Source organism: Engraulis encrasicolus, chromosome 3, assembly GCF_034702125.1.
Source record: "Engraulis encrasicolus isolate BLACKSEA-1 chromosome 3, IST_EnEncr_1.0, whole genome shotgun sequence".
Lineage (NCBI taxonomy): Eukaryota > Metazoa > Chordata > Actinopteri > Clupeiformes > Engraulidae > Engraulis > Engraulis encrasicolus.
This window is the reverse complement of record NC_085859.1, coordinates 10172947-10195446: the sequence shown is the minus strand read 5'-3', so window position 1 is coordinate 10195446 and position 22500 is coordinate 10172947. Positions and strand designations below refer to the sequence as shown.

At 46.9% G+C, this 22500-nt stretch overlaps 1 protein-coding gene across 1 annotated transcript in view; it reads left to right on the top strand.

Moving 5' to 3' along the window:
* cabin1 (calcineurin binding protein 1) overlaps positions 1-10523 on the top strand; it is a 110892-nt gene extending 100369 nt beyond the window's left edge. The window contains exons 39-42 of the mRNA XM_063195899.1: positions 1-4; positions 7465-7617; positions 8295-8557; positions 9542-10523. The exon at positions 1-4 is cut by the window's left edge and continues 558 nt beyond it. Coding sequence (XP_063051969.1) covers positions 1-4; positions 7465-7617; positions 8295-8557; positions 9542-9691 — 570 coding nt within the window. The 3' untranslated portion in view covers positions 9692-10523. The remainder of the gene's footprint in view (positions 5-7464; positions 7618-8294; positions 8558-9541) is intronic.
* Positions 10524-22500: the final 11977 nt, after the last annotated feature.

Below are 22500 nucleotides of genomic sequence, written 5' to 3'. Positions count from 1 at the left end.
GGAGGTGAGTGGAGATGGAGGAGGAGGAGCAGGAGAGATGGAGGAGGAGAAGAGAGGAGAGCAGAGGACAGGAGAGAGGTGGAGAGGAGAGTAGGAGAGGAGAGGAGATGAGAGAGATGGAGGGAGAAGAGGGAAGAGGATTAGGAGAAGGACAGGACAGGAGAGAGGAGGGGGTACGAGAGAGGTGGAGAGGAGCGAAGAGGAGGGTTAGAGTAGAGGAGAAAGGTGGTGAAGAGAGGAGAGGACAGGAGGGAGTAGGAGAGCAGAGGGCAGGATGGGGAAGAGGAGGAGGTGGTGAAGACAGGAGAGGAGTGAGGGGTGGGAGGATAAGGAGAGGAAGGAGGGAGTTGGGAGGATAAGAGAAGAGTTGGTGGAAGAAATGAGATAGAAGAGAGAGGTGGAGAGGAGAGGAGACGAGAGGTTGGAGGATAACAGGAGAGGATGAAGATGGGAATATAAGAGGAGATTTTGGGGGAGAGAGGAGTGGGGAGTGAACACAGGTGTGTGGGAGGTTGAAGGCAGACAGGAGGAGAAGGAGAGGGAGAGCACACAGACGGGTAAGGTGAGGAGAACGAGAGAGAAGATGGTACAGAGGTGAAGAAAGGGGAAAGGAGGAGGAGAGGAGAGGGGAGGGGGGTGTGCAGAAGGAGACTGTTGGAGGACTTGGGGGCAGGAGAGGAGGAGAGCACAACGGGACGTTTTTTTGTTGGGGGGGGTTGGAAAGAGGAGAGAAGAGCTGTCATTGTTTGAATCGCAGGGGTTTTTCGATGGAGTAGTAGTTTCGATAGATTAGTGAAGGGTTGGTGGTAGAGAGGAGATAAGGTGAGAGAGTTTCTGGTGTGGTGTGGTGTGGTAGCCCCTGAGAATGAGGAATAAGAGGAGGGGTGTTGGGCGGTGCGGTGCTTACTATGGAAAAGACCTGCACACACGCACAGTCACTCAGATATGCATGAGGTGTGGGTGGGAGGGCGGTTAGATGAGGTGTGGGTGGGTCGTCATTCTGTGTGTGTGTGTGTGTGTGTGTGTGTGTGTGTGTGTGTGTGTGTGTGTGTGTGTGTGTGTGTGTGTGTGTGTGTGTGTGTGTGTGTGTGTGTGTGTGTGTGTGTGTGTGTGTGTGTGTGTGTGTGTGTGTGTGTGTGTGTGTGTGTGTGTGTGTGTGTGTGTGTAGAAGTTTGTTATAGATGAGGTGTGTGTGGGTGGGTGAGGTGTCAGTGTGTGTGTGTTATAGATGAGGTGTGTGTGGGTGGGTGAGGTGTCAGTGTGTGTGTGAGGGCCGCTTTGTGTTGTCAGCATCAGCATCACGCTGGAGTCGTGCAACCGTTACCCAGGCAACCTGGATGGAGAGGCTGAGGAGCAGTGCAGTGTGGGTTTATGAGCATGTGTGTATGTGTGCGTGTGCGTATTGAGCAGGAGGGGAGTGGGCGTTAACGTCTTGTGTGCGTGTGTACGTGTGCAAGTGTCCATGGTTGTGTGCGTATTGAGCAGGAGGGGAGTGGGCGTTAACGTCTTGTGTGCGTGTGTACGTGTGCCAGTGTCCATGGTTGTGTACGTGTGCAAGTGTCCATGGTGTGGGGGCGTGAGGCTAGTGGATGACTTCATCTGTCATCAGTAGCCTACAAAGGCAGCAGCCTCAGCAACAGCAGCAGCAGCAGCAGTGTTATTGACTGAACTGGCAGGGCCAGTGTTGGAGAGAGGGAGTATCAGAGGGGGAGAGAGAGAGAGAGAGAGAGAGAGAGAGAGAGAGAGAGAGAGAGTGAGTGCGAGAGATAGTGAGAGAGAGAGAGAGAGTGAGAGAGAGAGAGAGAGAGAGAGAGAGGGAGAGAGAGAGAGAGAGAGAAAGAGAGAGAGAGAGAGAGAGAGAGAGAGAGAGAGAGAGAGAGCGAGAGAAGAAATGGAGCGAGAGAGGGGGAGAGAGCTGTCGATGAGTGGGGGGCTTGAGAGGGAGACCGTTGGGCAGGGGAGGGGGGTTTACAGGGATCTCCATTCTAGAATGCGGCTTCCAGAAGATTCTAGAAGAGAGAGAGACTATCAGAGGGAGGTAGAGGGCAGCAACAGCAACATCAGTATTGACTGGACAGACAGGGGCAGCGTGAGAGAGAGGGAGAGAGAGAGAGAGAGAGAGAGAGAGAAAAGCTGTGGACATCAGCAGTAGCTGTATTGACTAAACTGGCAGCATCAGTGTGGAGAGGAGAGGAGAGGAGAGGAGAGGGGGGTGCGAAGGGGATGGTGCTGGGGCTCTCTGCAACTCAGTAGAAGCAGCAGTTGTTTTGGCTGAGTGCGTAGTGTAGGGGCAGTGAGGAGAGGAGAGAGCGGTGGGGAGGGGTGGGCAGTGTGGAGAGGAGAGAGCGGTGGGGAGGGGTGGGCAGTGAGGAGAGGAGAGAGCGGTGGGGGTTCTCTGGGGTTCTCTGCAACTCCGAATACAGCAGTAGTAGTTGGCTGAGTATTTTGGCTGAGTGCGCAGGGGCCGTGTGGAGAGGAGAGACAGTGTGTTTGTCTGGAGAGAGGGAGGGAGAGAGAGAGAGAGAGAGAGTGTTAGGGGTTCTCTGCAGCAGTAGTAGTAGTTGTTGTTTTTGGCTGAGTGCGCAGGGGCAGAGTGGAGAGAAGAGAGAGAGTGTGTTTGTCTGGAGAGACAGTGTGTTAGGTAGGGATGTAAATAAAATCGAAATGTACCGGAAGTATCGGCCGGCGATTTAATCGAATCGCATCGTATCGTGGGGCACTCTTAAGAATCTAAAAGAATCGAATCGCTGGCCCCTGTGCTCCATAACACAGTAGTAGCTCCATAACACAGTAGTAGTGGAAAAGTCATTGGAAAAAATCTAATCGAACCGAATCGCATCGTATCGTGGAGAATTCTTAAGTATCGAGAAAAAAAAATCAAATCCCTGATTTAAGAAATCGATACGGTATCGTATCGTCATGAAGGCTGTGATTTACACCCCTAGTGTTAGGGGTTCTCTGCAGCACTGGTGGTTGTTGTCGTTTTGGCTGAATGCGCAGGGGCAGCGTTATGTGCAGCATGTGTATATAGCAACAGTCTACCTTTCTGGACTACCTGACTGACAACTGCAGTACTGATAGCAACAGCTTACTTGGAGGGAGAGAGAGACGAATGAATATGGAGGGAGAGGGAGAGAGAGATGCGGGGGGGGGTGGGAGAAAGAGACTGAGATAGAGGGATAGAGAGAGCGAGAGAAAGTGTTGGACAGAGAGAGCAAGACGCTCATGGCTGCTGAAGATTTGAACATGTTTCTTAGAGAAGAAGAGAGAGGGGGGCAGGGGGAGGAAGGTACTCTGTCAGTGTGTGTGTGTGTGTGTGTGTGTGTGTGTGTGTAGGAGAGTGAGAGGGAGAGTGACAGAGTGCTTGAGTGGGTGTATCCGCTAGGGAGTGTTGCGTAATAGTTGTCGGCATGGAGATCTTTTTCTTTCTTGCTCTCCTCCCATCTTATGCACGCGTACACACACACACACACACGCCCGCGCACACACGCACATGCACGAGCATACACACACACACATACGCACACACACACTCATGCATGTTGAGCTGTACAAAACCCAGGCATTTACGATCACGTACACACACACACACACACACACACACACACACACACACACACACACACACACACACACACACACACACACACACACACACACACAGACAGAGAGAGCCATGCTTCATTAGCTAATGTTCCTCTCTTTAGTGCAGTGGTGATTACCCATGCAGCTAATTACACTATTTGGCTGGCTGCTCAGGTGTGTGTGTGTGTGTGTGTGTGTGTGTGTGTGTGTGTGTGTGTGTGTGTGTGTGTGTGTGTGTGTGTGTGTGTGTGTGTGTGTGTGTGTGTGTGTGTGTGTGTGTGTGTGTGTGTGTGTGTGTGTGTGTGTGTGTGTGTGTGTGTGCCTTTGTGCGCGCGTGTGTGTTTGCGTGCATGTACGCGCGTGTGTGTGCCTTTGTGCATGCATGCATGCTTGTGCGTGCGCACGTGGCCATGTGTGTGATGGGCACTATTTGGCAGTCTGTGTGTCTGTGTGCATGCGCGTCGGTGTGTGTTTCAAAGTAGCAGTAGCAGTACAACAGCTATGCCACAAACAAATGGCCAAGTTACTTATCAGCAAGCCTGAACGGATTATACACTCCCTGGTAGTGTTCCAGCTGTATACAGTATATCACGAAAGTGAATACACCCCTCACAGTTTTGCAGATTTTTGAGTATATCTTTTCATAGGAAAGCATTACAGAAATTTGACTTTGACACAATGATTAGTGACCTTTTAACAACATATTTAACCGCTTAAATTTCTTGTTCACTCAGAAAAAAACAAAATACAGCCATTAATGTTTGAACATGTACTCACAAAAGTGAGTACACCCCAGATTAAAATCAGGTAGAGAAGGGGCTATGTTGGCTCGAATCGTCTCGAAATGAAACGAAATGAAAAGGGATGACAAGGGAGGTCATCAGTGTGTGTTTCAACCTTTCTTTGCATTGAACTTTTAAATTTTGAGTCTGCATCTGGCTTAAATAGATTGGTGTGAGATTTGAATGCAATCCTATGGAGAATATCATGATCTGCTTCAGTAGTCACAGTGCATGTTGACATGCATGTTTCTTTTAGGTGTATTTCAGATTGCCAATGTTGACAGCATTCATGCATCCCCAAACCATGTCAGTCCCACTACCATGCTTGGCTTATGAGAGGATACACCTTTTTTGTAAAACTCACTTGTTTACCACCACACATACTTGACACCATCTAAAGCAAATTTGTTTATCTTGGTCTCTTCAGATCACACGACATGGTTCCAGTGATCCATATCCTTGGTCTGTTCATCTCTCTTGAGAGAGAAAGGTCACTAATCATTGTGTCAAAGTCAAATTTCTGTAATGCTTTCCTATGAAAAGATATACTCAAAAATCTGCAAAACTGTGAGGGGTGTATTCACTTTCGTGATATACTGTATATGTAAGACTATTACAGCTTATAGAAAGGCTGCACTCTCGACTGTAATCCTTGTTTTTCATTTTAGTGGGTTAGCTGTATAGGACTAAAATAAAGACAAGATTCAGAGTCGACTGCAGCTTTTCTACAAGAAATGTACAAATCCATTTGCTCGCACCTGAAGACCTTTTGTTAAAGGGACACTGTGTGAGATTTTTAGTTGTTTATTTCCATAATGCATGCTGCCCATTCACTAATGTTACCTTTTTCATGAATACTTACCACCAGCATCAAATTCTAAGTATTCATTATGACTGGAAAAATTGCACTTTTCATACATGAAAAGGGGGATCTTCTCCATGGTCCGCCATTTTGAATTTCCAAAAATAGTCATTTTTAGCTGCAAAAATGACTGTACTTGGACCATACTAGAAATTATTTGTTTAATACTTATTAAACTTTCATATAAAGATCAAATTTGGCAATAGGCAGCCCAATTTCAATAAGCAGCATAGTTGCAGTACCTTTTTTGACCATTTCCTGCACAGTGTCCCTTTAAAAAATACAAATAACACACACAATTTGGAGTTGAATAGATTTTCTATAACAAAACCTAGGGATGTTATGGAACACAAGTGTAAACACACACATGTGATATATGACATATTTTAGTAGCAGATATCCAGGCAACAGAGATGGTGAAAGGACCCTGGAAACCCTTTGGTACAACCACATCTAATGCCTCTATTGTATAAATAAAATGTCCTTTTGTCTTTTCTGGACTATCGAAGCAGCATGTTCATTGCTTGTAAATTAAGTTGACAATTATTCATTAATTCAGTAGAATAGTGGCATTAGCCCGGGACATCTGCTACTAAGAATGCCAACACACAGGCACACGCACACACACACACACACACACACACACACACACACACACACACACACGCACGCACGCACGCACGCACGCACACACACCTCACTTACATAGGTGCTGTTCCCCCTATCAGAAGTGCATACTCTGGCGCCATCTGCTGTCAAATCTTATAAATTACACCACGCTGGGAGGTCTCTGCTAGAGTACATTTGTTTTTATGAACAGTTAAATACTGCTCAGGCAACTGAACAACCTCACAGTCGAAACATTCCTGTACCATGAAATTAATGTAATGGAAGGATTTTCAAATGTGAAAACTTAAATCCCATTTCTTCCCTCTTCAATAAAAGACCTCTTGACCGTGTTGCCATATTGGCCGTTTTTTCTGCCCATTTGGGCTGTTTAAGTTGACCATTTGAAAGTTAAAAAAAAGGACGTTGGGCATTTTTTTCTGGAGATTTATGGCCACACAGATGAATAGAATTTAGTTCAAATTGGGCTGGGTATAATGCATCCAGTCTCATCTGGCTCATCTGTGTGTGTGTGTGTGTGTTAGGGGAAGATTGTGTGTCTGAGTGACTCGCCTTCAGACAACAGGAGTCTGCCTGCCTCACCGACTTGTCAACATGGATGAAGGACCACCACCTACAGCTGAACCTGGCCAAGACAGAGCTCCTGGTGATCCCAGCTAAAGAGACACTCAGTCACAAAATCAACCTCAAGATAGGCTCCACCATCGTGACCCCAAGCAAAGTCGCCAAAAACCTTGGCGTCATGATTGATGATGAGCTGTCATGCTCCAACTACATCAACTCGGTCACCCGGACCTGTCGAATCCAGATGTCCAACGTACGGAATATCAGACCTGTGCTGACACAATATTCTACACAACGACTGGTCCAGGCCACGGTCCTGTCCCGCGTTGACTACTGCAACTCACTCATGACAGGTCTACCTGCTTGTGCGCTAAAGCCTCTGCAGATGATCCAGAATGCGGCGGCACGGTTGATATTCAATCAACCCAAAAGGACCCATGTTACTCCTCTATTTATTGAGTTGCACTGGTTACCGATCGCCGCCCGGATCAAGCACAAGGCATTGACCCTTGCCTACAAAACCATCACAGGAACGGCCCCAGCTTATCTGAAGGACCTACTAACGCCTTATGTTACTGGAAGAGATCTGCGCTCATCCAGCACAAGCCGTCTGGCTCTGCCATCCAGTCGCTCTAGGTACTCCCAGTCAAGATTGTTCTCCGTTGTGGTTCCCAAGTGGTGGAACAGTCTCCCAGAGGCAGCAAGACTAAGCACCTCTCTTGCAGCCTTCAAGAAACAACTAAAGACATTCCTCTTTCGAGAGAATCTACTAGACTAATGATTGAACTGGCCTTACCCCAGGGCAGAATCCTGACATTATGTTTAGTTTAGTTTAGTTTGTGAGTGTGTGTTTGTGTGTGTGTGTTCTCATTATTTCCTCTTTATATATATATATTTATTATCTCATCTGTGTGTGTGTGTGTGTGTGTGTGTGTGTGTGTGTGTGTGTGTGTGTGTGTGTGTGTGTGTGTGTGTGTGTGTGTGTGTGTGTGTGTGTGTGTGTGTGTGTGTGTGTGTGTGTGTGTGTGTGTGTGTGTGTTGTAGGAGAGGAGTGTGTTTCTGAGGGTCTGGCCTACAGACAGCAGGAGTCTCATCTGTGTCGCCAGATGAAGATGGCCTCGGTGTTGCAGGCACACAACGCGGCCACTTGGGGCAGCAATGAGACGCCCACATGTAGCGCCTCACAGCCCACCACAGGTAGTGTGTGTGTGATTACACACAAATTACATGGGGACCAAATGTGCCCTACAATTGCTGTTTTCAGGTCGACTAGAACCTGGTGCTGTTGCCCGTCCCCACACCAACTACGTTCGGAGTTGCTTAACACTGAAGGACTTGCATTTATACTGGGTTGTGTGTACCAGTATGTTAGCCAGATTAACTTGCTGATGTCTATGCTGCCGTCACCGTTCAGTTTTACAGTTTTGCATCACAAACCACAAACTTCCTGGTTCCTGAGCACTCAGAGTTTTGGGTACGCCTCAGTCAGTTTGAGATGAGGGTGAGGGAACTGGTCCAGTTCTCTTTTGGACTGACTTGGGATTGTCAGGTTGTGAAATGATCTGATAATGTTGACAATATTGTAAAACCTCTCTCTCTCTCTCTCTCTCTGTATGTCTCTCTCTCTCTCTCTCTCTCTCTCTCTCTCTCTCTCTCTCTCTCTCTCTCTCTCTCTCTCTCTCTCTCTCTCTCTCTCCTCCTTTCTCTCTGTATGTCTCTCTCTCTCTCTCTCTCTCTCTCTCCTCCTTTCTCTCTGTATGTCTCTCTCCCTCTCTCCCACCCTCCCATCTCTCTCTCTATCTCTCTCTCTCTCTCTCTCTCTCTCTCTCTCTCTCTCTCTCTCTCCCTCCCTCCGTCCCCCTCTCCTCCTCCAGATGAGCCGTGTGCATCAGGGGAGTCCTCTCAGCAGCAGCAGCATCCTCAGTGTGCGGACCCCAGCCGCATGCGTTCCCGTATCCCCCCCAACATGCCCAAGCTCTTCATCCCCTCGGCGGTGGCCAAGTTCCCCCCGGAGATCACGGTGACGCCCCCCACCCCCACGCTGCTGTCCCCCCGCACCTCCAGCACCCCCACCGTGCTCTCCCCCACCAAGACACCAGGGGGCAGCATCTCACAGGAGACCAAGCAGAGGCTCAAGGTCAGGCTAACTCTCACACACACACACGCATGCCACTATTCCTCTTCCTGTTCCTTTCTCTGTTCTTTTTCATCCTCTCTCTCTCTCTCTCTCTCTCTCTCTCTCTCTCTCTCTCTCTCTCTCTCTCTCTCCCTCCCTCTCCCTCTCTCTCCTTCTCTCTCTCTCATTCTGTCTCTCCTCTCACTTCCTTTCCTGTCCTCCTCTCTCTCTCTCGCTTTCTCTTTTCCCTCCTGCTCTGCTGTCTCTTTTCTATCTTCCTATTCTCTGTTCTCTCTCTCCTCCTGTCTCACATGTCTCTCCTCCCTTTCTCCCTTTTCCTCTTTTTGTCTCTTCTCTCTCTTATCCTCCTCTTCAGTCTGTCCTGCTCATTCTCTTTTTTCTCTCCTCCTGTCTCTCTCCTCTCCTCTCTCCGGGAATCTTTCTTCTTTCATTCTCTTAAGTTCTCATTCTCTTCATTTCTCTTCCTCCTGTTCTTCTGCTTTCTTGACCTCCATGTCTTTTCCTCCTCTCACGTTTACATAATGTACGTATTTACGATTTACACGTGTGTCTTCCACATGTTACCAGTAATTGTTTCTTCAAACACATTAACTCTTTTTCCTTCTGCCTTGTTTCTGTTTGTCTCCCTTACTTTTTCCCCTCTCTCTCTCCCTCTCTCTCTCTCTCTCTCTCTCTCTCTCTCTCTCCATGCCCCCGTGTCTGTTTCTCTTTTTCTCTCACCCTCTCCCTTTCTCCCTCCCTCCCTCCATTTCTCTCTCTCCCTCCCTCTTCCCCTCTCTCTCTTTCTTTATATATCTCTCTCTCCTTCCCTCTCCCTCCCTCCTTCCATTTCTCTCTCTCTCCCCCTCCATTTCCCTATCCCCTGTCCCTTGTCTCTCTCTCTCTCTCTCCATGCCCCCGTGTCTGTTTCTCTCTTTCTCTCTCCCTCTCCCTCTCTCTCTCTGTCTCCCTCCCTCTCTCTCTCTCCCCTGTCCCTCTCTGTAGAATGTGATTTTGGCTTCCCAGTCTGCTGCCAATGTGAAGAAGGACACGCTGCCACAGCCAGCTTTGGAGGTGCAGGAGACGTCCAGCCAGGAGTCTTCTCTGGAGAGCGAGACAGAGGACGAGGAGGAGGAGGACGAGATGGACATCTAACCAGACTGAGGACGAGATGGACATCTGAGGAGGAGGAGAGAGGAGAGACAGAGTAGGAGGAGGAGAGACGGAGGACGAGATGGACATCTGAGGAGGAGGAGGAGGACGAGATGATGTGAGGACAAGGAGGGCAAGATGGACATCTAACCAGGAGGAGAGACAGACAGGAGAGAGACAGACAGACAAGGAGGGCAAGATGGCCATCTAGCCAGGACGAGAGACAGACAGATAGCCAGACAGGAGGAGAGAGACAGGCAAACAGACAGACCAGAGGACAGACAGACAGACCAGAGATGGAGACAGACAGACAGACAGAATGATGGAGAGATCACAGACCATATGGACCAATACAACAGATAGATAGACAGGCAGACAGACATGCAGCTCTAAAAGGATAAGCCAACTGGGGGACAAAGACGTGGGCATAAAAATGCAGTGATGGGACATGGATGCGGATGGACATGAGTCTTTAGAGAAAGAAAGAGACTTGCGTTGCGTTCTCTCTTCCTCTCAGCAGCTTTTGCAGCACTTACACAGGGCCAAAGAACTACCTCTGGCTTCACAGTCAGAGCAACACACACACACACACACACACACACACACACACACACACACACACACAGCCACTGTCCGGGCTGTTTCTCAGCTGTGCATGTTTTAAGAAGCACAAGGGCTTATTTTTGTATTATTATTATTATTTCTCGCTGTCTCTTTCTCTCTCTCTCTCTCTCTCTCTCTCTCTCTCTCTCTCTCTCTCTCTCCCTATCTCTCTTTCTCTCTATCTTTCTCTCTCCCTCTCTCTCTCTCTCTCTCTCTCTCTCTCTCTCTCTCTCTCTCTCCCTCTCTCTCCCTATCTCTCTCTGTCTTTCTCTCTTTCTTTCTCTCTCTCTGTCTCTCTCTCTCTCTCTCTCTCTCTCTCTCTCTCTCTCTCTCTCTCTCTCTCTGCCACTGCTTGTGGGCATGGCTGGACTCTTGTTGTTGTGCTGTGCTGCAGGTGTGTGTTGGCCAAGCATGACCTGTCATCTCCTATTGCCATGCTGTATCCTATTATGTGCTGTTGGTTTATGTGTGTAATTACTTATTATGTTTCCATGTTGATTTAACTGTAACTAATCCAGCAAAAAAAGTGCCACAGTACACGACAGCCACTCGGCCACTTCCAACACACACACACGCACACGCACACGCACACGCACACACACACACACAAACACACACACGCACACGCACACGCACACGCACACACACACACACAAACACACACACACACGTTTACTCACCAGTGCAGGCAGCATGTTTCAATGTCCACATGTCTCTGTGTCCACCAGTCACTCACCTGCTTGCTGGTCTGCTCATGGTCTTAAGATGATGGAACGGGTGGCGTTCGGGTTGTTCGTTTTTCATTTTTCGTTTGGGTGGCAGTTTTGTATTTTTTTATTTTGCCTTCATTTTTGTTCTCTTTTTTGTTTGTGTGTTTTGTTTTTGTTGTTTGTTTGTTTTGATTTTTTTTTTCTTTTTTTTCATGAGGGGATGCCATGATGGCAGTGTCGAGTAGCTGCATATGGGTGCTGGTAGTATATCATAGGAAGGAGAGAACCACAGTGCCAGCATCATCCTCCTCATCATCATTACATCCCTGTTGTCACCATCATGGTTTCCATGGTTTTCTAGGTTTTCTATAGGAGAAACCTTCTCTCTGCATCTCCAGCGTTCTAGAACACTCTTGTACATATCGTCATGGAGTCATCTCATTCGGAACACGAGGCTGCCTAACCTCCACAGGAAACTAAAATAAAGAAGTAAATAAATAAATAAATGTGTGTGAAAGGAAAAATGTGAAGTGATACGCAAAAAAGCCCCACAAATCTATTTTGGAGAAGATTAAAAGAGGATGAATTCTACAACATTGACTGATTAACCGTACAAGACATTTGAATGTGTTTTTACCGATTGTTTTCTATGAGAAGATGGATATTAAATGGTATTTTTCTGAAGCAACAAAAAAAACCTGTCTAACTTTACTTTTTTTTTAAAACTACTTTATAAAATCTTTGTCATTAAAAAAAAAACATATGCCAATTATTTCTGCCTAACATGGATTGTTTTGTTTGTATTTTTGTTTTCTTGAGTGTAAAGATATTGTTTTGTATTGGGCTGCGCTTCTCTAAGGAATCTGGCATGGCTGTGACCTCTGGCCTTCTTGTTTGGCTCTTGTTACCATGGAGACGGGATGGGATGGGCTGTTTCCTTCCCAATGTTTCACTTGCTGCATTAAAGTTGTCACAACCAAAAATAAACTTGATATACTTCTACCTGTGTCTTTGTGGTTTACCTCTATCGTTCTCTTGCTCTTGCTCTGACTCTTGCTATTCTCTGTACTTTCTCCTTTTTACCTCCGCCAAGGAGGTTATGTTTTCGGTCGCGTTGGTTTTTCTGTCTGTTTTTCCGCCTGTTTGTCTGTTTGTTTGTCTGTCTGTCAGCAGGATAACTCAAAAAGTTATGAACGGATTTGGATGAAACTCTCTGGAGTTGTTGGAAATGACCAAAGGAACAAGTGATTACATTTTGATAGTGATCCAGATCACGATTCGGAACCAGGACCTTTCTAATGATTCTTCATCATTACGGGATAGGGTGAATATGTTATTAAATATAACATGTTGATATTAGAGTTACTAACTCCACAAAAAGAAGGCAGAAAGACTTGGGGGAGAAAAGGGCGTAACATAGTCAAATGTTCTATCAAACAGCTTCCTTGGCAGAGGTCTGCACTCTCTCTGAGTGCATTTCTAGTTTCCTCTGTGTTTTACTTACACACACATGTATTCACACACACACACACACACACACACGGCTTTATTTCCCAAGACCACCCTGTAACTGAGTGCGTGCGTGGTTGGGTACATGTGTAAAGATCTCCACCATGTTGTTTGTATGTGTGTGTGTGTTGTGATGTCCTCCAGGTTGGCGTGTGTGTGTGTGTGTGCGTGTGTGTGTGTGTGTGTGTTGTGAGGTCCTCCAGGTTGGTGTGTGTGTGTGTGTGTGTGTGTTGTGATGTCCTCCAGGTTGGTGTGTGTGTGTTGTGATGTCCTCCAGGTTGGTGTGTGTGTGTGTGTGTGTGTGTGTGTGTGTGTGTGTGTGAGTGTGTGTGTGTGTGTGTGTGTGTGTGTGTGTGTGTGTGTGTGTGTGTGTGTGTGTGTGTGTGTGTGTGTGTGTGTGTGTGAGAGATGTCCTCCAGGTTGGTGTGTGTGTGTGTGTGTGTGATGTCCTCCAGGTTGGTGTGTGTGTGTGTGTGTGTGTGTGTGTGTGATGTCCTCCAGGTTGGTGTGTGTGTGTGTGTGTGTGTGTGTGTGTGTGTGTGTGATGTCCTCCAGGTTGGTGTGTGTGTGTGTGTGTTGTGAGGTCCTCCAGGTTGGTGTGTGTGTGTGTGTGTGTGTTGTCATGTCCTCCAGGTTGGTGTGAAGTGCTTGGCGCGAGTGAGAGAGGTGCTGTTAAGGTTCATTAGCAGCTTCCAGAAGTTTCTTATGAAGTGCTGAAGAGAGATGTGAAGTGCTGCCAATTTGGCATCTGCCCCCTCTGCCAGACACACTCCAGCCAGAGGTTTGTTTTCTTACAGAGGAGGGAGGACAAATGTGCATCCTGTCTGCCCCTGACGCACACACACACACTCACACACCCACACACACACACACACACACACACACACACGTTGCCTCCCCCACACACCCACACACACACACTGTCTCCCTCTCTGTCTTTTACTCTCTCTCTCCTCATCTCCTAGGACATTGTGGAAAAACCTTTTTAATTCGAGGGGCCACTTCAAATGTTTATACGTCCACCAGGATTTCCCCCTGCACTTTAGGCCTATGTACCGGTAAATATAAATTGTATTGCAAATGTAATTTCTAACATTTCTTAACAAAACGTGTCATATTTCATGTGAAACGGCATACCGTTCAAATGATGTCGGGGGTCTGATAAGACGGTCTCCACCCATGACCTCGGACCTCGAGTTACTCAACATGTATATCATTAGGAATTCCTGTTTGAGCAGTACCCTGAAGAAGGCTTGCGCCGAAACGCGTGGGTCTCTGCTCCCATGTTTTTAAACTTATTAGCCATGTTTCAATAAAGGCTTTTTAATATTTTTCCACAAGAAGAGTGCCTTGGACTCCTTTTTTGACAAGATATTGTTTTTTTCCCCAACACCAAAGAACACCTTCAAGATTTTTTTGAACAATTCCCTGAGCACTTCAGATTTTCTCTTCACTTCATAAATTGCAGTGTTTTAGTGTCCTCTTATAAATACATTTCAAGCTAGTACCTCCTATCCTGTCCTTTTGCTGATGCCTTCATGCTACGGTGACACACCGCCTCTCTGGCGTGGAGAAAACGTTTCCCAGTTGTCAGCCTAGGCACAACTTTTGGGGACCCTTTTTCCCCCGTTCAACATCCCACTTGCAAATGAGGAAAGGACCTTTTGAATTGCGCTTTTGTGAGTTATTGAATTAAAATTCTGTCGTTAACCACTTGCCTCACATGGCAAGATCACAAGCAGAAGGAGAGGAGAGGAGGTGCTAGATTGAGTTGGGCCCTATGAGGCCTCCTGATTCAGGGATGAGGATCCTTTTTCATTCGAGGGGCCACTTGAAATATATGAAGTCCTCCAAAAGCGGTACTGTGAAGAAACAAAAAACAGGATTTCCCTTAACACTTTAGGCCTCTGTTGAAGGCGGCCATCTTTACAACAGACCCCACCTTCACAATGTCCCCTGACAATATAACTGAATTGTATTTCAAATGTAATTTCTAAGATTTCTTCACAAAAATGTGATTTGATATGAAACTGCAAAACATTAAAATTACATGGAGAGCCGGATAAGACATAAACGTCCCCCGAAACATAGGTAACCCACCCCTGCTGTGCAGGATCTTTCCAGTGTCCTGACTCCCGTCCTCCACCTGTGCTTGTGGCGTTTCGCTGACACCCCACCTCCTTGGAGAGAACTATTAAGTTTACCCGCTGTCAGCCTAGCCAGAGCAGCTTTTGGGGGACTTTTCCCCATTCAACATCTCGATTACAAATGAGGAAACAAATTACCTTTGTGACATATATTGAATTAAACTGTCGCCATTCATTGATGTCTTGCGGCGTCATCACGACGCCACAAGCAAAAAAAAGAGAGGTCGGGAGTTAAGATAATGGAAAGAATCCTAGGTATATGGCTGTTGTCTATGAATGCATTCCAATATGCACACTCCAGTTCTTCACTTGTGCTTGTGGCCTCGCATTTTGCTGACACCCTGCCTCCATGGAGAAAACAATGAAGTTTCCCCTCTGTCAGCCTAGGTACAACAACATTTTTTGAGGGACTGTTCTTCATTCACCATCCCGATTGCAAATGAGGAAATGACATTACAGTTGAGCTTTTGCAAGATATTGAATTATTTTTTTGTCGTCAGTGACGTCATCATGAGGTCACAAGCAGGCAAGTGAGCAAGGGAGGACGGAAGTCTGCATATTGGAATCCACCCTGTGTATACACAGCCTGTCTATGTGTATGGCTGGTGTCTATGTAGAACAGTGGTTCTCAACCTTTTTTGAACAAACGCCCCCATGACCTCATCATAAGCCTCCAAACGCCCCCCTGACCTCATCATAAGCCTCCAAACGCCCCCCTGACCTCATCATAAGCCTGCCAATGCCCCCCTTAGTATTGAAAAATGATGTAGACTAATGCGACCAAATAGGAACTAAGTCCCGCCCCACTCAGCTGTATCCTTCTCAACGCCCCCCCCCTTGGGCTCCTCAACGCCCCCTGGGGGGCTGTAGCACCCCCGTTGAGAAACACTTATGTACAGTTTGTGGTTGTTGTCTATGTATTGTATACACAGCCTGTGTATGTGTATGTATATGGCTGCAGTCATGGTGTCCCTCCCAGGTCCCTCCTCCTGGCTGGGCTCTGCTTTAAGGAGGCCTGCTGCCCCAAAGTGCCCTATTAGGCCATCACAAGGCCTCCATGGCTGCTAATGGCAACCCGAGGTGTGAGATTTCTCGTCGGCCCACGGTGGGGGGTGGACTTTATGAGGGGGCGGGGGGGTTCAGTGTCTGATCCTGCGTGGCCCATGAGGCCTGTGTAGTGTAGTGTAGTGGCAGCTGTTAGGACATTGAGGTGGGGGGTGGGGGGGGGGGGCATTGGCACACCAATGAAAGCAAATGGCAAGAAGACTGACACCTCCAGAAGTAGAGTGGTGGTGATACAAGGCTGCCGATGTACTGACAGGCTGAGAGAGGTAGAGCTATGTATACTGATGAGGTGCTTATACAGGGAGGTAGAGAGAGGATAATGTACGGAGAGAGAGACAGAGGTTGTGTTGAGCTGATGTACAGTGCAGAGAGGCAGAGACAGCGGTTGTGTTGAGCTGATGTACAGAGAGGCAGAGGAAGACAGTAGTAGAGATGTGGGGATGTTTGGAGAGACAGACACCACAGTGACGAAAAGCTGATTCAGACATGGTTGACTGGACACCTAACTCAGGGGTGAGGAACCGTTTTCATTCGAAGGGCTATTCCAAGTTGTATAAAGGCCAAAGGCCAATGGCCCTACTATGAACACAAACCAGGATTTCCCCACTGCACTTTGGACCTATATTGGAGGTGGCCACCTGGCCATAGGTTCCCCACTCATAACCTCGCCCCACATTGCTCCATCCCTGGTCCGGAGAAAACTGACCCATTTCCCCCCTCTGTCAGCTTATCTGACAGAACAGAGGACATCTTCCCTGTTCCACAGAAATCCGGCTCCTGTTTGGTTAAATGTACTGCGTTGTGCCACTTCGCTCATACAAATACTATGTGTTGTTTCAATAACTTCATATGAAATTGGTCTGTCAACAATCGATGGACTGTGTGCTGTGTCCAGCAAAAGAACTTGACTGGGTTGTGCTATTATACGGCCTCTGTTCTGCCTAAGGGGAGATGAGTAGTGAATAGCAGTAGGCCTATAACTCTGCAGTCCACTCCCTTGTACTAAACTGCCATTGTCGTCTGTCACAGGAGATACCATGTACTGTACGTGACATTGATTCAACTGAGCTTCAGTGTAGCAAAATAGACTACTTGAGGTATTAGAACAGAATATGTCAAAAAGAAAGCTATTGATTTAAAATATTGATAAATATTCTGTTTTATAGTCCCATAGATTTGTAGTGGTGAGGATTAATCCAGAAGGATAGCCATAGCCTACAGCACGTACAGCCTACACATATCTAGTCTACATACACTAAATACTGAGACTGAAATCGTCGTCTTCATCAGTGCAGTTAAGCAGCAGATCTGCGTTGTCTTCATTTCAGTAGCTGCCTTGGCGGCCTCTGGGAAGGGAGTGTAGTAAGCTGTGCTGTCGTCCACCTAACTTGTAATGGGGTCCAAAATAATTAGCCATCCAAATCACCTGTGATCACATAAGCAGTTGTTAATGCCAGTGGCAAATCTCCTGCGTCAGGCGTGAAGACGTGTACGCCCCACACCTAGCACAAGGAAATGTCGCACTCCTCCTGTGTGGCGATGTGTGCAGTCCACTGCCTGCCTGGCTGGCTGTTGATAATCACAGCCACAGTCATGTGGTGTGGTTGTGTGGTGTGGTGTGGGGTGGTGTGTCTGCAGAGGTGCATCTTGTCACCAGGCTAGGCAGGCAGCCGCTTGGGACCCCCAAGCCCCAATATTGTGAATAACAGCTCACACTTTACTACGGTAGTGGCAATTTTGTTTCAAATGTTCATTCCTTTGAATTTTCGCTTTGGGCGCCACGTTACCCTAGAATCGCCCCTGCGTGTCTGCCTATAGGGCAGTTGACAGCTTTGGCCAGGCGCGGGACAAAAGTCATCGGAAAGGGCCCCCCCAACCCAAAGTAATGAGAACCTAATTCTGGGCGTCAAGTGTAGCAGTAGGTGTGCTCAACTTCTAGAGTAAAATAAATAACTTTGGGTGCGCGGGGGGGAAAAACTTTGAGTGCTCCTCTTCAACTTAATTCCGGGCCTCCTCTCTCACTGGGCCCTGGACAGCAGACCCCTTTGTCGTCGTCCCCCACCACCCACCTGGGCTACGGCAGGCTCGCTGACACGGAGAGGCGCACCCATGGGCCACTTCAGATGATTTTGTCCAGATCAACAAAAACGCTTTTGCACACCCCTGTAGTTGGGCAGGTGCGTAGGATGTTATCCCAGGGGGGTTGTCAGACAAGTGCAAAGAAATCCCGCACACTGTCCATTCCATCAACAAACTTTAATGCAACGTTTCGGTCCTCCGACCTTCTTCAGGTCAAGTCAAAGCTGTGAGCGGCCCTAGCCTGGCTGGGGCTACTGTGACCACTGCATTGAGTTGACATGAAGGCAACAGGCCACACCGATGGTGTTAGCGCCTGCTCTGAATGCTCTGAAGCCCCTGGCCACAGTAAATGTGTTGACACTAGGCATGGGAGAAGGCCACAGGCTGCAGTAATGGTGTTAACACGAGGCCTGCTGAAACCTGCACCTCCAATATACCGGAACAGAGAAATATCACACTCATCTGCACACCTATACTTTATTAGACACACACACACACACACACACACACACACACACACACACACACACACACACACACACACCTCCACTAAAGGACAGAGAAATATCACACTCATCTGCACACCTATACTATACTATTAGACACACACACACACACACACACACACACACACACACACACACACACACACACACACACATACACACACACACACACTTCTACACGAGCAGGGCAGACAAATATCACACTCATCTGCACACCTATACTATACTATTACCGCAGAAATACACCAGCGGCGATCTGAGCGAGTCGAGCGACGGAAGTAATTGACTTTGTATTGAGTCAAGAGACAAAAGCGATTCTGGAGACTAGAGCGATTTGCGCGACGAGCGCGACAATTTGAAGTTGAAATCTTTTCAACTTTCTATGACGCGGTTCGACCACAGCCAATGGGAATGCTTGAATGCTTTGCCTTCTGACATACTCTTGTCTCCTCAATCGCTTGTATCGCTTGCTGCTACACTCTGTCGCTTGAATCGCATCGCCGCTGGTGTATTTCTGCGGTTAGACACACACAAAAGACCCTCTCCAAACACCCAGAGACCGTGACAAGTACACACCTCCGTCAAGAGTAGCGCGGACACATACTACTAAACATGCGCTGTCCGTACTGCATTTTGTGAATGAGTGTGTGTGTGTGTGTGTGCGTGCATGCGTGCCTGCTTTGCATGAATAAACCACACAATAGGTTTCATGCCTGGCTGAAAGAGCTGCATGCATACAGAGGGACTCGGCTGTACCCTCTGAGAAGCTCTCTCACTCTGCACTTAGTGTATCAACCTCCTCCCTTATTCCCTCTCTCTATCCATTTCACTCCCTCCCTCTGACAGTTTTCCTGTCCTTTTCTCTGTCTGCCTCTGTGTCTCTCTCTTTCTCTCTCTCTCTCTCTCTCTCTCTCTCTCTCTCTCTCTCTCTCTCTCTCTCTCTCTCTCTCTCTCTCTCTCTCTCTCTCTCTCTCTTTTTGCCTCTTACGGCTTATAGCCTGCTCTTAGGCAGCATTGAATGGTAATATTGACGGCCTGTTAAGCCTGATACATAGTCATGCTGTGCTGACTTGGGGTACAGCATGGACGTACTGTCAGCGGGATGTGTATTCCTCATAGTCGCCCTGCGTGCGCATGCAGGAAAGGGCGTGGTGTTTTTTTCCCCGCTGAGAATTTAATGACGTCAATTCACCTCCGTGACAACAGGGGGCGAACTAACTCATTCAGTTGAGCCCAGTCCCTAGAATGAATCACAAAGCTAACCAGCTGGCTATGTAAAACGTAATATTCCACTAGTAGTCTACTTCTAAAAGTTGGGGCATAATTAGATGGTACAACATCAGTTTCTTTTTGGTCAAGTATTACATGAGATTAAATGAAAGACAAACGCCATTTTAAAAGACAATAGACAGCATGAATGGCCATTCACACCTGGGGCCTAGTAGTAGCTAGCCAGCTAAATCAGTCATTACAAACTCAAAGCTAGTTGAATAGCCACCTGAAACGTAATTCTACCACTAACAAAGAGGCTTCTTGCTATTAATTTAAAAAGTTGTGGCGTAATTAGACATGAATGATAGCATACACGATTCTCTCTTTATTCATGTTTTACAGTTCAGGTGGTTAAAATGCCAAACAAAAGCCGTTTTTAAATACAATACATCTAATGGCCATATTAACAGCTAGCTTAGCAACTGTCAGCCAAACCCATTCAAACTCTACAGGACATTAGCGAACCCTGTTTTAGAAGCTAGCCACACTACAAATCAACAAAGAGGCTTCTTGCTATTAATTTAAAAAGTTGTGGCGTAATTAGATATGGATGATAGCATACAAGATTCTCTCTTTATTCATGTTTTACAGTTGAGGTGGTTAAATGAAACAAAAGCCATTTTTAAATACAATAGATAGCCTATCTAATTAACAGCTAGCTTAGCAACTGTCAGCCAAACCCATTCAAACTCTACAGGACATTAGCGAACCCTGTTTTAATGAGCTAGCTGCCCTTCTACAAAAGAACAAAGAGGCTTCTTTGCGACTACCATACTACAAACATATCATTTTCATGATGGCCTTTTATGGATATTTCTAATTGATTTTTTGGAAGTAGTTCTACTGAAATAAAAAAACAGTTTCTCTTCTCCCTGTCAAGTAAACTCCAGTGATTTCCTGCCAAGTCAACTGCATCGTGTTTTTCGTTTTCCTTCAAACCTCCGCGGTAGGGTAGAAGAATAGAACACAACTGACCTATCAGGGCTGAGTTCCCCCCGGACTGCAGTAAGCGCATTGACCAATCACCGTCTTCAAGCATAGCTCAGCTCACGGACATTTCAGCCTGGGAGAAACATGCGTGTACTGCAGCCAGGAGTCGTTTTGTCGCTGCACAGGGGGGCGCGGTGGCTGCTTCTCTGTGCAGAACCTCCGTGAACGCGCGACTCTGAATCCCCCTTTAAAGGTGTGAGAAGATGTGAGCATCAGGCACTCTCTCTCTCTCCCTCATGGTTATCAGTTTTGGTTGTTAGAGTAACAAATACACGTCCTCTCAGCTGCCCAGCCCCTCACACCTTCTGTCCAATACAAGCAGTCAATATTCTCACAGCCCGGCCGGCCGGGCACACATAATAACACACACACACAAGCGCACATACTCTATCGCTCTCTCTCTCTCTCTCTCTCTCTCTCTCTCTCTCTCTCTCTCTCTCTCTCCCTCTCCCTCTCTCTCTCTCCCTCTCTCTCTCTTTCTCTTTCTCTCCCTCTCTCTCTCTCTCTCTCTCTCTCTCTCTCTCGCTCTCTCTCTCTCTCTCTCTCTCTCTCTCTCTCTCTACTCTGCTTGTAAACACCTCTCCCTGTGCAGTGTCCTTCACTACTGCTGTACAGGCCCCCCAGTGGGATGCTTATTCTGCACTTAGCACTCACAGGAACACACACACACACACACACACACACACACACACACACACACACACACACACACACACACACACACACACACACACACACACACACACACACACACACACACACACACACACACACACACACACACACACACACACACTTTTTCTAACCGCTCAGGGATCTCCCTTGTGTACACTCTCAAGTTTTGGTTGCTTGTTTATTTGTTTGTTCCAGTACTTGATTGCAGTAGACACAAACCTTGTCGACTGAAGCACAGGCATAAATCCACACACAACTGTCTTTACACCACAGACCACTCAGGTGGGCTTTATGTCCTCTTTAAGATTGTTATGTTGAAGATATTTCTTCCCTGTTCATTTGTTTGTTTGTCTCAGAAGTGCTAAACTGCAGACACAAAACATTTTATGTTGGGAACACACTGAATTGCTACTCTTTTGAAACACTGTAATATATGTTTACTGTGCTATTTTTTTTACTATTTATTTAACTATTCGCTCAGCAGTCATGCATCTGCTGTTGATTTTGAGGAATATGATCACACACGTTAAAATTCCCGAAATCAGGAGCTCTCTCTGTGATGTCATAAAGACTCTCAGAGCGTTGTAGAATGTTCATGTGCAATTCTGAATTCACTGTTGAAAGGAGGAAGCTGTTTACGATGGCTGATCAGTCTGTCTTGCACTCGTATATGCACCACATAAGAGTAATATTGGGAAATAAATGTAAAATGTAAAACTTCAATGGTATTATTTCCCATGATTTTAGCCTTGAATAGATATGTTTTCATATAGTCAAATAAAAACACACACCCGGTAAGGGGCCCAAACTCAGCGAAGCGTGTCTGTGAGGTATTGGGCTAGTGATAATGCTCTTGGTGGAAATGGGTGAGACTCTCCTCACTGGACTGAGAATGTCTTTAACACACACACACACACACACACACACACACACACACACACACACACACACACACACACACACACACACACACACACACACACACACACACACACACTGCCAAACACCCTTCAGTCCACACAGGGTTGAGAATGTCTTTAGCATCCTGGTGTGTTTTGGCTGACAAGCTCTCATGGGAGACTAGTGGATAAGCATACAGGGACACACACGCCTGTCTTACTGGAATGGGCTATAGCCGATATAATGGAATAAAATGGGCTATATCAATTATACAAGAATACAATGGGCTCACTTCAATCCAGTATTTCAGGTTCAATTGCCCTTCAATGTTAAATACACACACACACACACACACA